General features: G+C 38.6%; 2 protein-coding genes across 3 annotated transcripts; both read right to left on the bottom strand.

Annotated features, from left to right (window-relative positions):
* Positions 1 to 1056: 1056 nt before the first annotated feature.
* On the bottom strand, positions 1057 to 3926 carry ccdc124 (coiled-coil domain containing 124). Its single transcript, XM_020656465.3, has 5 exons — positions 3802 to 3926; positions 3040 to 3217; positions 2201 to 2399; positions 1941 to 2046; positions 1057 to 1800 (listed from the first exon to the last, which is right to left on the bottom strand). The coding sequence occupies exons 2-5, from the start codon at positions 3196 to 3198 to the stop codon at positions 1596 to 1598; spliced, it is 669 nt and encodes a 222-aa protein (XP_020512121.1). The 5' UTR covers positions 3199 to 3217; positions 3802 to 3926; the 3' UTR covers positions 1057 to 1595.
* Positions 3927 to 4598: 672 nt separating this feature from the next.
* cluap1 (clusterin associated protein 1) lies at positions 4599 to 10004 on the bottom strand. Of its 2 annotated transcripts, XM_065955768.1 has the most exons (14): positions 9901 to 10004; positions 8824 to 8891; positions 8603 to 8714; positions 8275 to 8359; positions 7997 to 8176; positions 7653 to 7748; positions 7156 to 7239; positions 6921 to 7054; positions 6613 to 6754; positions 6258 to 6330; positions 6031 to 6141; positions 5812 to 5861; positions 5510 to 5569; positions 4599 to 4958 (listed from the first exon to the last, which is right to left on the bottom strand). In XM_065955768.1, the coding sequence occupies exons 2-14, from the start codon at positions 8843 to 8845 to the stop codon at positions 4779 to 4781; spliced, it is 1329 nt and encodes a 442-aa protein (XP_065811840.1). In that variant the 5' UTR covers positions 8846 to 8891; positions 9901 to 10004; the 3' UTR covers positions 4599 to 4778. The 2 variants fall into 2 exon arrangements, with proteins under 2 accessions (XP_065811840.1, XP_020512109.1); XM_020656453.2 differs by lacking the exon at positions 5510 to 5569 and having other exon boundaries at positions 9901 to 10002.
* Between the last annotated feature and the right edge of the window lie 2622 nt (positions 10005 to 12626).

Raw genomic sequence — 12626 nt, 5'->3', positions numbered from 1 at the left:
TTTTGGCTATACAATTTGTTATTGTATTGATTCATTTTTGAAAAAAGTATTTTCTGTACTTTCCAAGCATTTGAACCATTGAATGGATGGACTTGCTCGATATACACGGATATATTAGTTAAGTGGTTTATCTTATACAGCTTTTTGTTTTTAGCAGCTAGGTTGCTAATGTTCATTTTTTATGACTGCTGTCTGTCTCTCCATCTGGCCTCAGACAAAAAGCCGGCAGCCTGCTGCCTCAGCAGCTCAGTATATAAATGTTGCTGCGCTGTAGAAAACCTTTGTGACTGACTGCAGCACTGGACACTGACGCTGGATGTATAAATGAATACCAAACAAATTCAAAAGCTAAAGCTCCTTCTGTGGCAGAGGGAAAATCTTACATTAAAGTGATATACATTCAAAAAGAAGGGTATTCATTGAGAAAGTTACTTTTGATGTTGATTTTAAATAGATTTAAGATGTTGAATTTCATCAAATGGCAGGCTATGCCCCAATTGCATTTTATATGACTCCTTTTAAAGAGTAACTAAATAAATAGGACACAGAAAAGGTCAAACGTTTTACCATGAAAGCCTGAACCAGTAATTTATACAAAGCACTAACAATGCTCTGAGCGCTTGGATCAGGACCCGGGTCCCCTTTGTTTGAAAATAAAAGCAATATGTCAGGACCCTGAAGTGATGGCTAACTAAAACCCAATAGATTTTTTTTAGAGAAGGGTAGTGAATTTCAGTGACAGTTTGAGGTCTGGAGATGACTAAGAAAGAGGTCTTAATGTTTTAAGAAGCTTGTGTCTGTATCGCTAAAACATAATAGAGCATCTGTTGGTTTGTACAAATAGCTGAACTCAGCGTCTATTTCGTTGAGTGATGAGCCCATGATTGGTTACTACAAGGCCTCTCTGCTGAGGGGAGGAACAAGCTAAGCATTTTAACTAATCTGACTCAAGTAAATTCTTCAGCCTCTGCACTCGACGACAGGCTCTTTTCCTGATCACTGTGGGTCCTTGATCACTTGCAAGTAACTCAGAAGACAAACAAAAGAAATCCCAGCTGCAGTCATTTCCAATTTACTAGATTTTTTGCAAATGAGCATTTTCCTCAGTCAAAAAAATAACATTGCAATCAAGCAGCTGTTATCAAGAAAGTTCAACTTCAGTGTGCGACTTGATATGTGTGCCTCTTGACAACAGAAGGGAATGTCTGGCATTTAAAAGCAACAAGAGAAATTGATGATTGAGTGGTGAAATTTAATAAATGACACTGAAAACATCAGACTTCCCACCTCGCCAGAAGTGCTAGAAAGAAGAATTATTGTTACTTTTTAGATTGTTTTAATTGCCTCATTAGTAGCAAAGTGCACAAACATAGGGATCAGTTGTGACCTTGATAGGGGAAAATGATCTTCTCCCTGCAAGTGAATCAAACAAAGCCGAGTCCTCTGGTATGGAAGAGATTGTTTCTGGGCAGTTGGTGGTAAAGCTCTCATCAACAACGCTCATTTTTCAATGGAATTACTCAATTTTCAATGAAAGTCTCAAATGCGCATAGGCAGCCAGTTTTCATCTGGAGTTATTGGGAAGGAGAGTGCGTTCACTTTGAGTTGTACCCAGCAAAACGTTGGTTTAAGGGGTTCTCTGGCGACTTCATCCACTCCTTCTTCAGCTGTTGTTTGAGCTGTGACAATCTCATGTTGGGATTTTCTTTTTTTAGGCGGGGCATGTTGGCCTCCTCAAAGGCAGCAAAAGCTGCTTTCATCCTCCTCTCTGGGTGGTGGTCCAAGTCATCAGGCCCAGTGCTGGCAACAGAGAGAGAGGATGTAAGGATTGGTTGCTTGCATTCACAGGTAACGTTAACTGTTTCATGACCCTTTGGAACACATTACATATCAGCATCAATGTAATCACAAAGACAACAGACTGTCAGTTCAAATGTTACCTGAGCACTGCGATGGCATCTTCTATTGTTCTGGCTTCCACACTTCCTTCTTCAGGAATAATTCTGTTCACGTTCTCCTCCAGTGGAGTCTCCAAGTGGCTCTTTTCTGTGGGAGGAAATTTTATTTTGTGACATGACAAAGACGGTGTCACGGTAAATACAGTGTATTTAGAAATTTGTTTAACAGCCAATGATGTTTCACTGTAACTGATCTCCTATAAACCAGCTGAATTTGTCATACATTTCAACGTTAACGGTACCTTTTGGCTGTTGCTGCTCCTGCTCCGCTTGCAGCTGCTCATTCTGAAGCGCCTCCTCAATCTGGGCTCGGGTTAACTTTCCTCCAGCTGCAGCCTCCTTCAGGAGTTTACCTTTCAGCCTAGCACTCTCCTCATCCAGAAGTCGCTGGTTTTCCTTTTTTCTTTCCAGAAGCTCAAGCCTCTTTTTCTCCTTGTCATCCTGCAACAACAGAAATGTTCACAAGTCAGAACTTGTGATTAAGAAATGTGTTGTTTTTAAGTAGTTTGGCTAAACTTAAGTTAACACACGCGATCACTCTTAATACCCCGTTTCAGCCATGAGGATTAAGAACCCCCACAACCAAACAGTTTTGCTGTAACCAATAATAACAAATTAACAATGAAGTTGAAAAGAATTCCCTGTTGACTTCAAACTAGACCAGCCATGATAACCATAATTTCATTTCTGCATGTAACTGAGAAAATCCACAATTAGGTCAGCTTAAACTGGGGATAGTTTAAGATAGTCATAGTTATGACGACTCCAGTAAAAAGACAGTACGCAAAACAATTTGCTTTTGAGAGGCAAACCACCAATTGTTATTTGGCACATATACTAATGCTGATGATCACTTAAAATTGCATGTAAACTCTTTTTTTAAGTTCTCGCTAACAAACTACAATAGTGTTATACTGGGGATGGTTAATAGTTTATCTCATCAGGACTTCAGTTATTGAGTTATTTGAATTATTCCAGATGACAGTCCACAAAAGAATCCAGAAAACAGCAACTTCCTCCAAATCACAACAATGAAAAGACAGAAATATGAACAGTCCACCTCATTAGTACGTCAGCTCACCTTTCTCTGCTCTTTTTTGAGTACATGTTTGTCGGTTTCTTGCCACAGGGCGTCCTCTTCCTGTTTCTTTTTGTGGGCGTCTGCCACTGCCTTGGCCTCGGCTTTGCGGGCTTTGGCTGTGGCGGCCTTTGAGTTCTCACCCTGGAACTTCTTTGGCATCCCAACAGCTGCTCTTCAGCTGACAGACGGGGATTGATAAGGACCATCATTCATCATTCAGACAGTTTGACAGTGACTACATTAATCCAGTTTGATCTGGGACTGGTACTAACACAGACAAAAACCATATTCACTAGCTGAAGTGTAGCTTTATTTTTTTTTATTCCAACAGCACTTTTTGTTCTTTATCACCAATGACTTGAAATCAACCTGTTAAACACCATGTTTTTACACTATCTGTATGTTTATACTACTGTGTGTCCCTGCATTATCTTTGTATACAGTGTCAGTGTGACTGCAGGATAACATCACTAAACCGTTTTAGAAAAATGTGGGTTAGTGGATAAACAGTTTAGCAAAAGAGATGCTTTCTCAAAGATTAGGAAAAACTAATAACCATATGAGAGTGCTCTAAAATCACACAAACGACTTCAGTTTTGCAGCTCAGTGTTTTAGGTTTTTAGCTACAGCTAGCTACTGTTAGCCTGGTAAACAAGCCTCCACGCTTTGAAACGACTCAGTCCCTAGATAACTTTGCCGAAATTTAACTGAGAGGATACTAATCCCAGTTTATATATATTCAAGCATAAAGCGGTTTCATACCAGTATGAGAGGAAAAACCGGGTAGTAGGTAGACAACAGTTCAGTGTTGTTTCGAAGAGGCATCTGCCACCTCCTCCTCTGCAACCAGCGCACACTGATGACGTAGATTCTTTCACCGAAAATGTGTGCTGTGCTGTGCTGCACTCCTCTCCTCCTCCTCCTCCTCATACATCATCATCATACATAAAGCCAAATGCTCCATCCTCCACTACATTTTAAAGTCAAACTTCTTGCTTTTCGACTTCGCATTAACTTTAAAGTAGTTTCACTTTGGCTGTTTTCATTTTAAAGATTTAAGAATCCATTGAAACGGTGAATGTATTGACACATTGTGCCTCGCTGTGATTAAGAAGCATTAAGACTGTAAATATTTTCCAGAGATGAATTGTTGAATGTAACTTGACTCGCACATTAAAGAAAAAAAAATGCTGCAAATACTCACAAAACAAAATTAAAATGACTTGACAATTTACATTTGAACTAAAATAAATGTTTCCTCTAGGAGTACATTTTGGTCGTAAACTAAACATGTATTATAACCTGGGTATGTTTTTCATGTATTATAACCTGGGTATGTTTTTCATGTATTATAAACTGGGTATGTTTTTCATGTATTATAAACTGGGTATGTTTTTCATGTATTATAAACTGGGTATGTTTTTCTTTTATTTTTCAGTGAAAAATAAAAATTCTACACTATTTATATAAAGTTAAAAAAATAAAAAATAAAATAAATTGATTTGAATGACAATGAAACATTATGCACCTGTCGGACTTCAGTCAACAGACACAGAAAATAAAATAGTTCAGCTTTTATTTACATAAACAGTTAACACATATTTAAAAACAGGATCTGTGCTTATGCTTTACTAATCAAAAACGATATGGTTTAATGTAATGATTAATGCATTTGTTTTTTTTTTTACAGGTGATGGAAACAGAATCAGCAGGAGCCTGTCTTTATGTGTGTTCTACACTCAGAAGTCATTGTCACTCTCCTCCAGGATAGGAGGTCTCATACCACCCCTGGAAGGGCGAGCACCCCCGGACACTGGTCCCTCCAGACTGTCATCCTCCAAATCCTTGCTCTCCTCTTCTTCCTCGCCTTCCTCATCTTCTTCATCGTCCTCATCCACATCAATCTCACTGTCTTCAGTCTGAAACAGGGGGTAGCAAGCAGGTATCTACTTTATTCACTCGTGTAATTACTGATCACTCAATGTGCAATACAACATGGATGGAAATGTTTTATATTCTAGTTTAAAGTGTCTAATGTCTCACATTAACATCAGACAGGAGGATCTAATTACTGAACCATCTCTTTGGCTGTAATGGAAACACGCCCAGTCCAGACCTCATTTAATAGTAAATCACTAAACTGGGACACTTCTACCTAGAGCCAGTCAACTAAAGGGACCAGTTTAACCTAATTTAAAGGAAAAATCCAGTTCAGACACTTCAACACTGTTACTGTTAATCTCACGGATGTAAGAATGCATTTGAAAGACAAGAAAGCGATATCATTTATACCCACAGATGTATCAGTGGAGCAGAATGGAGTTTCAGAACACAGGGTTTGCAATGCTAATAAAGGTCTGTTCCCCGTCCTGTGCGAACAACCCTTTCTTTGTCAAATGTTTTGAGAATGGATTTTTCCTTTAAATACATAGATGAACAAGGATTTAGGAGAGTAGATTCCTTAACAAACCTTTCCCTTCCGTTGCTTTTTGACATAAGGGATTGGCCGTCTGGAAACAGCTAAAGCGGACTTTCAAAACACAAGTGTATGACAGAGAAAGTCAAATGTGGAACAGAGGCAAGATGGAAAATTCAAAGTGAAACGGAAAATCTGATCCGAAAATGAAACTGGTGCATGGGGCACTTAGTTAATACCACTGTTAAAAGCACGTCATTCTGTAGCGAGAGAGACAGGACAGAACATAAGGAGATGTGTGACTGTAGAGAAAGAAGGAGTGAATCTTTACTTGATGTGTCTAATACAGTACTAACCTCATCGCTGTCACCTCCCTGCATGTTCCCAATGAATCTTCCTCCTCGACCTATGGTGCAAATAGAGGCAACATTACATTTACATGAAATCATGTTATGTTTATTGTTGATTTATCTTTGCAAACCACATACAAATGATCAGAACCACAGAAAATGGATAAACATTTATATTCTGTAATAAGAAAATTAGAGTTTAAGACATGGACTTGGCCTGTGTACCTGCCATGATGCCGTTTCGTGTTGGCCTTGGCTTGGAAGGTCGATTCACTTCCATGTCGCTGTCTGAACCTTCATCCTCTGGAACATCCATGTCAGAGTCCTCGTCTTTCACTGCAGAAAAACGTTTTTTTTTTTTTAAATTTTTTAAAAAGCATCTGCAGTCACATAATGGGGGTTGTGATTGTGACTATTGCTTAGCTTGCTCAGTTTGTAATTTGTTGTCTCACAAGAACTCCTCATTAGATCTCTTTCCTCCTCCTTCAATTTGTGCTGCATCATCCTCATTGTGTTTTCAGCCTCCTGCAACGAAAAGAAATAGAAAAACACTTTTATCCCATCTGAATTTTAATCACAGAGTCATTTATTGTCATTTCTACAAGAAAGGAAGAGGGACGCTAATGTTTCACACATCTTCAGATCTCACCAGTGGTCATTTTATTCCCATTGTCTGCTGGATTTATACAGAAATGTGACAATAGGCAGCACAACATGCTTAATAAAAGTGCCATTTCCAAGCACTTCCATTGAAGTCACATAATCAAACATCAGACGCTGACTGGTGTCCGTGACATATACACACACCTCAAACCTCTCCTGGTCCAGTCTACGGTATTCATCCAGCTGAGACTCCAGGAAGCAGAGGTTCCTGAACTTCTCCACATAGGTGTCATATTGTTTCTGCAAATCTTCTTCTATCTTTTCATATTCATCCATGAAGGCTGGCCTAAAACATTGAAAGAGAAACAAAAGACAATCTCTTAAGAGGAAAGGAAACACACATAGCAAAGATTTGTTCAGATTTAAAATGTGGGAGGAACAAAATATGTTGCTGTTGTTTTTACTTTACTCTAAGTCATCCCATTATTATACACGTCAGGTTGTGAACTGACCTGACACTCTGCAGTGTCTGAAGCCTCTTACGATTCCTCTCCAGCTCCTGCTTCTTCTTTTCTATCTTTGCATCCAGACTTGTTTCATCAGAAACAACGTTACTAAGCATGTCTTTGGTCTTCTCCACACTCTCCTTTGTAATGAACACATAGGCAACAGTAGCAGATTAAGTACATTAAGATAAAAACAGGCCGTGTGAAAATATGGATGAAGGTTAAAAGAATGAATACAAACCAAAACCTCCTTGATGGCAGCTCTCAGGGCTTTTTCAGTTTCATTGATCTCCAAAGGTCTGGCAATAGCTGCGGTTCTCATTTCCTAAAAAGGAAATTGAAAACTCAGATATTAGAGAAATCTTCTGCACCACTGTCACTGATATCTTTTCATATTGACTACACTTGCATAATACGGCTGTTATCATCTGAGAGTAGCAACTTTGTTTTGCTTTGCATAAACAAAAGCACAGTACTTAAGTTTTAATTGTTTAGGGTTACATCATTTTCTTTTCACTGAGGAAATCATTCTATTTGGTTTGGGTCTAATGTGTGAATAAAAGAACATGAGAAATTAATTTTTGTATAATTTCAAAATTTTGAGTCTAGAAAAAACTTTTCCTTTAAATGTTTTCTCTTGTGTGCCACTGTGTGTGTGTGTGTGTGTGTGTGTGTGTGTGTGTGTGTGTGTGTGTGTGTGTGTGTGTGTGTGTGTGTGAATTCAATGATTTATCTCACTCTTAGTTCCACTTCTTTTCCCAATAAATCATACAGAGATGCTCCTTTGGAGGTGACCTCTGATGCCAGCTGCCGAGCTGTTTTAAGATCTGAAATCTGAAGAGAAGATAGAGTGAAACCTAATCAGCAGGAAAAAAAACATTTCTTCAGCAGCACATTCACATCTGCTTCAACAAACAATATATGGAATTTGCCTCATTTTATGTAGTTTCCAACAATGACTCAGTCTAAATGTCACTTGATGTAACTTTTCTTTCCCAGACTCCTTGTAGATTAAAGGGCTGTTTTGAGCTTAATATGCCAACACAGTCTTCATATTATAAAGTGTAAACAGAACATCTCACACGTGATCCGAGGTCAAACTTGAACTTGCTGTTGTCCTCCTCGATTTGATCCCCCAGTGTCATCTGCTTGGTCTTCATTGCAGTGTACAGCACTGAGGTGATCTTCAGCATCTCTTTCACTGCATAGCCATCAGCCTGGTAGAGACGCTTGGTGTTTAACTTGATGTGAGCCTTCGTTGCCTGCAACCACAAGAGACAACAGTTAGGACAGGCGACCTAACTGCAGGTCTTCAAAAAGTTAGTTGTACATTCGGCATGACTTAAAGAACAGACATCACCATAAACTGGGCAACCGCCTTGATGAAGAATATTCTGTCTGACTCTGTGTCTACATCAGTAGGGATATCCATCTGAGGCTCGTATCTATGCAGTGGAGAAAGAGAGGGATTTTGGCTGATTAAATTAAACAGACTTCTGGGACAGGTCAAACTCAACATATGAAGTAACAACATATTGCGAAATACATTTCCAGTTTAACTACCAAAGAAAGGTGTGATAAATATGTTATGAGGCAATAAAGACATAAAAGCCTTAAATTAAGAAACCATCATCGCTTTTCAGATTGTACTTTATTACAAAAGAAGAATATGAGAAGTGTTGGCATACCTTTTTACAAGCCATATTAGGATTTCTGCAACTAAAGTGAAGTTTGGCGTTCTGAAGTTCTCCATCGAAATCAAACGAGGATAGCCCAAGGCCCTCATCATTTCTGTGAAATCTGCCAAATAAAGTGATGCAATTGTGATTTACGGTCCTGCATGGACACGATAACACCGGGTTTCCTGTGAGATGATGTCATGTTAATCGTGAGTGAGAGCAACACTTACTTCTTAAGTCTCTGAAGGACATTTTGACGTTTGAGGACTTGACAATAAGACATGTACGTATTCCTCCTCTAACAGCAGAAGAAAGAAGATGATTTAACAGACAACCAAGCAAATGAATCTGCATAATAATCTATAAAGATAGACTTTGAAATGAATCTGCATAATAATCTGTAAAGATAGACTTGAAATGAATCTGCATAATAATCTGTAAAGATAGACTTGAAATGAATCTGCATAATAATCTGTAAAGATAGACTTGAAATGAATCTGCATAATAATCTATAAAGATAGACTTTGAAATGAATCTGCATAATAATCTGTAAAGATAGACTTGAAATGAATCTGCATAATAATCTGTAAAGATAGACTTGAAATGAATCTGCATAATAATCTGTAAAGGATAGACTTCAAAATGAATCTGCATAATAATCTGTAAAGGATAAACTTTGAAATGAATCTGCATAATAATCTGTAAAGATAGACTTGAAATGAATCTGCATAATAATCTGTAAAGGATAGACTTCAAAATGAATCTGCATAATAATCTGTAAAGATAGACTTCAAAATGAATCTGCATAATAATCTGTAGAGATAGACTTGAAATGAATCTGCATAATAATCTGTAAAAATAGACTTCAAAATGAATCTGCATAATAATCTGTAGAGATAGACTTGAAATGAATCTGCATAATAATCTGTAAAAATAGACTTTGAAATGAATCTGCATAATAATCTGTAAAGATAGACTTTCGCAGTTAAGGTCGTCATAATTCTGGTCAGACAGCAACTCTGTAATCATACATTTGAAAACATCTCGCTTGATACACAAGATTCCTTCGCTGAACACTAAACTGGATCTCAGTATTCGTTTATGTTGCACTAGCAGCCGATGTTTACACTGACGCTGCAGCAGAGGCTAGGTAGCATGTGGCTACATTGAAGAGCGAACGCTTGGGGTTGTCGATGGTAAAACAAGAAAATCGGCCTGCTAACCGAGAACACTTTTCTTAACTACTCGACGGACGGCTGGCACATATGTCACATTGTTTTTATTGGTTTGATATTAAGGTTTTTTACCTTTCGTTGTAGTATCTGAACTAGCTGGATGTTCGTTCGTCCCCATGGAAACCAATACTTTTTTTGTACGGAAGCTCAGCCAAGCCAGAAAGATTAGCGAACATGACATCATCATCTGCAATTAATTATGATTTAATTATCATTTTTCATAATTGTCAAAATATAAATGAAGGCAGCCTTGGATCTATTGAGGCTATGTTTATATTTTATCTTCTCAGCAATGTCTTAGTTTACTTTTACAATTTACTATGAGATGTCGTCTTCTTAATGTCTTTTCTTATTGGTTTTACTATTTTTTGTCTTCTTTTACTTCTTACTGTTCTTTTATTTATGCTCTTATCTCGTATTTATGCTCATATCTTAACTCTTGTGTTTTAACTTGGTAATTTCTTATCTTACTTACTTTGTCTATTTATGTTTCATATTTATATTTACTTTTGATTTTTATTAATATTATAGTTTTGGGTTTTCTTGATCCTTTAACCACTTGTTTCTATTTCTTTTACTGCTCTTTATTGCGGTTATCTTTTTTATTTTATTTCAGCTATTTTAGTTTCTTTTTTAAATCTTTGGTTCCTCTTGGTCTCAGCTCGTGTTGTTGGGTTCTTGTGTTGCCTGGGTTCTTATCATGGTTCTTGTGACGGTCAGGTTATATATATGTCTGTTGGGTATCGTGCACTTTAGGGTTCTTTTCTGTTGAATTGTATTTAATTATTTTTAGCATTTAGCATTTGTTATGTTCTTGCTGTTGTTAATGTTCTTCTGTGTTTGGTTTAGTTTGCTTTGCTCTTGTTTGTCAAAGCACTTTGTAAACCTGTGTTTTTAAAAAGGTGCCATATAAATAAAGTTATTATTATTACAATTTAAAGTATTGACATTAATTTTAGTGACCTACTTTTAATAAGGAAAGTTTTTTATGCATGACTATTACTTAAATTGAATATTTGGAAACCTGGCTTAAAAAAAAAAATGAATAGTGAACACATTGGACTTCTTGGGACAGGAAAGGGCATCGATTGCTGCAGTGTGTGGGCTACTTTTATCATGAATGATGCAGTAACATATGTGGCCACGGGGAGGTGACACTTCACAATCTGCGCCACAGACGTCTTTCTTTTTCTATGGGAAACTCTCCTGACGCAGAACATGATGGAGCAAACTGGTGAGCCACCTCACAACAACAACAACATCTACCCGACTGGAAATGAACCGCCCGCCTGTGGCCTCCACAGTAAGCGCCTGAAGGAGCTGGAAAATGCTGCATTGCAAACCACTTTGATATCACAAATGGAGACGGAATCTGGGGCGGACGCCGGGAGCTGGACGGAACAGCAGACCGGGGAGGGCGAGCACTCGAACGGCTTGTCCTTGAACAACCAGTCGGCCCCTCCGCAGCTCGCCGCGGACACCGAGGCGGAAGAAGTGGAGTCTGGAGAGAATGTCGTCAAGGAGCGGGTGGAAGAAGAGAGGACCCTGACGGACCATTTAAACAAAAGGCTGCTCTCCTCCTTTCTGGAGAAGCTTAATGAAAGGGACCTGGCGCTTCCCGGTGTGCAGCGCCTGGACTGTGCTGTAGCGGACGAGGACTCAAACAGGGCCGCAGACGAGTGGTGAAGCAGCGGGTTAACGAGAAGGGAAGAGAGGGACCAGTGTGCACGGAAGTGCAATCACACATTTGAATGACAGGCCTTCAGCTTGGCCTACCAGTTTGTTCTGGATTGGTAACGTGTGAGGAAATGTAATGCTTACTTTTGTATAGTGAGAATGGGTGAGATATTGAACAAAAAAAAAATGCAATAAATGATCATCATGTAACATGAGGTCTTTTGGTACGTATTGGTTTCTTGTATCTGGCAGCCATGATGAATGGATGTCGACCATGTGTGTATATCTGGAGTCTGGAGTGACATTCAATCATCAGCAGGTGTCAGTATTCACCTACATATGCATAGGCTTTACACAACCCCATAGGGTAGAAAATCCTCTCACCTTTAAAATGAGAGCTGATTGTGTTGCCTGTATGTTAAAGTGGGCAGGGTCTAACTCAAAGAACAAAATAGTAATAGTAAGTGTAAAAATCAAAAACATAGTTAAAATAAAAATTTAAGAGAAAAAAATGTAACAATAAAACTTTATACAGATGTATTAACACAAGACAAAGCTACATATTTTCTGTGAAAACTGTCTTTTCTTAACCCATGTTCCCAATATTATTTCTAACTTGATGTATTCACATTATACAACCCCATTTCCCTGAAAAAGATGATGTGTATTTGGCGGCATTTGTAGCTTCGGAACTCGTATTGCTCAGCATTATGGCGCTTCCACCAATTTGCAGGTTAGCCATGTGCACTAATGCAAACCCATCATCCACCAGGGATGTTGGTGTTCTAACTGCACTGAAAACGAGCCCTATGGTCCCTCCTCTTCGTTCCAGTTCACAGGCGTCCAGGATTTCCAGTCAAAAAGTCAAATTGTGACTTGTTTCACCTCAGGAAAGTTTTCAACCTCACATTAGCCCGTCTTAAATGAGCCTGAACCCAGAGAGGACAGAGTCTTCCCTGGTTATGGTTTCCTCTTTGCAATAGTTTCAGCTCTAGCGTTTTTGAATGCAGCGATGAACTGTTTATGCAGACAATGGTTTTTGAAAGTCTTCCTGAGTCCATGCAGTCATGTCCCCTACAGAATCATGTCTTTTTTTTCATGCAGGTCCATCTGAGAGCCTG

This window comes from Labrus bergylta, chromosome 6 (assembly GCF_963930695.1).
Source record: "Labrus bergylta chromosome 6, fLabBer1.1, whole genome shotgun sequence".
Lineage (NCBI taxonomy): Eukaryota > Metazoa > Chordata > Actinopteri > Labriformes > Labridae > Labrus > Labrus bergylta.
The sequence above is the reverse complement of the archived record's forward strand: the minus strand, read 5'-3'. Positions and strand labels throughout refer to the sequence as shown.

Excerpts from the sequence above, each read along its gene's own strand:
- ccdc124 (XM_020656465.3), bottom strand. The coding sequence starts at position 3,198 with ATGCCAAAGAAGTTCCAGGGTGAGAACTCAAAGGCCGCCACAGCCAAA. Across the intron at positions 2,047-2,200 it reads GGAGCAGCAACAGCCAAAAG|AAAAGAGCCACTTGGAGACT; the intron begins GTACCGTTAACG and ends TTCCTCCCACAG. Across the intron at positions 1,801-1,940 it reads GATGCCATCGCAGTGCTCAG|CACTGGGCCTGATGACTTGG; the intron begins GTAACATTTGAA and ends CTCTGTTGCCAG.
- cluap1 (XM_065955768.1), bottom strand. The coding sequence starts at position 8,845 with ATGTCCTTCAGAGACTTAAGAA. Across the intron at positions 7,055-7,155 it reads CTGCCATCAAGGAGGTTTTG|GAGAGTGTGGAGAAGACCAA; the intron begins GTTTGTATTCAT and ends TTCATTACAAAG. Across the intron at positions 6,142-6,257 it reads AGATCTAATGAGGAGTTCTT|TGAAAGACGAGGACTCTGAC; the intron begins GTGAGACAACAA and ends GTTTTTCTGCAG.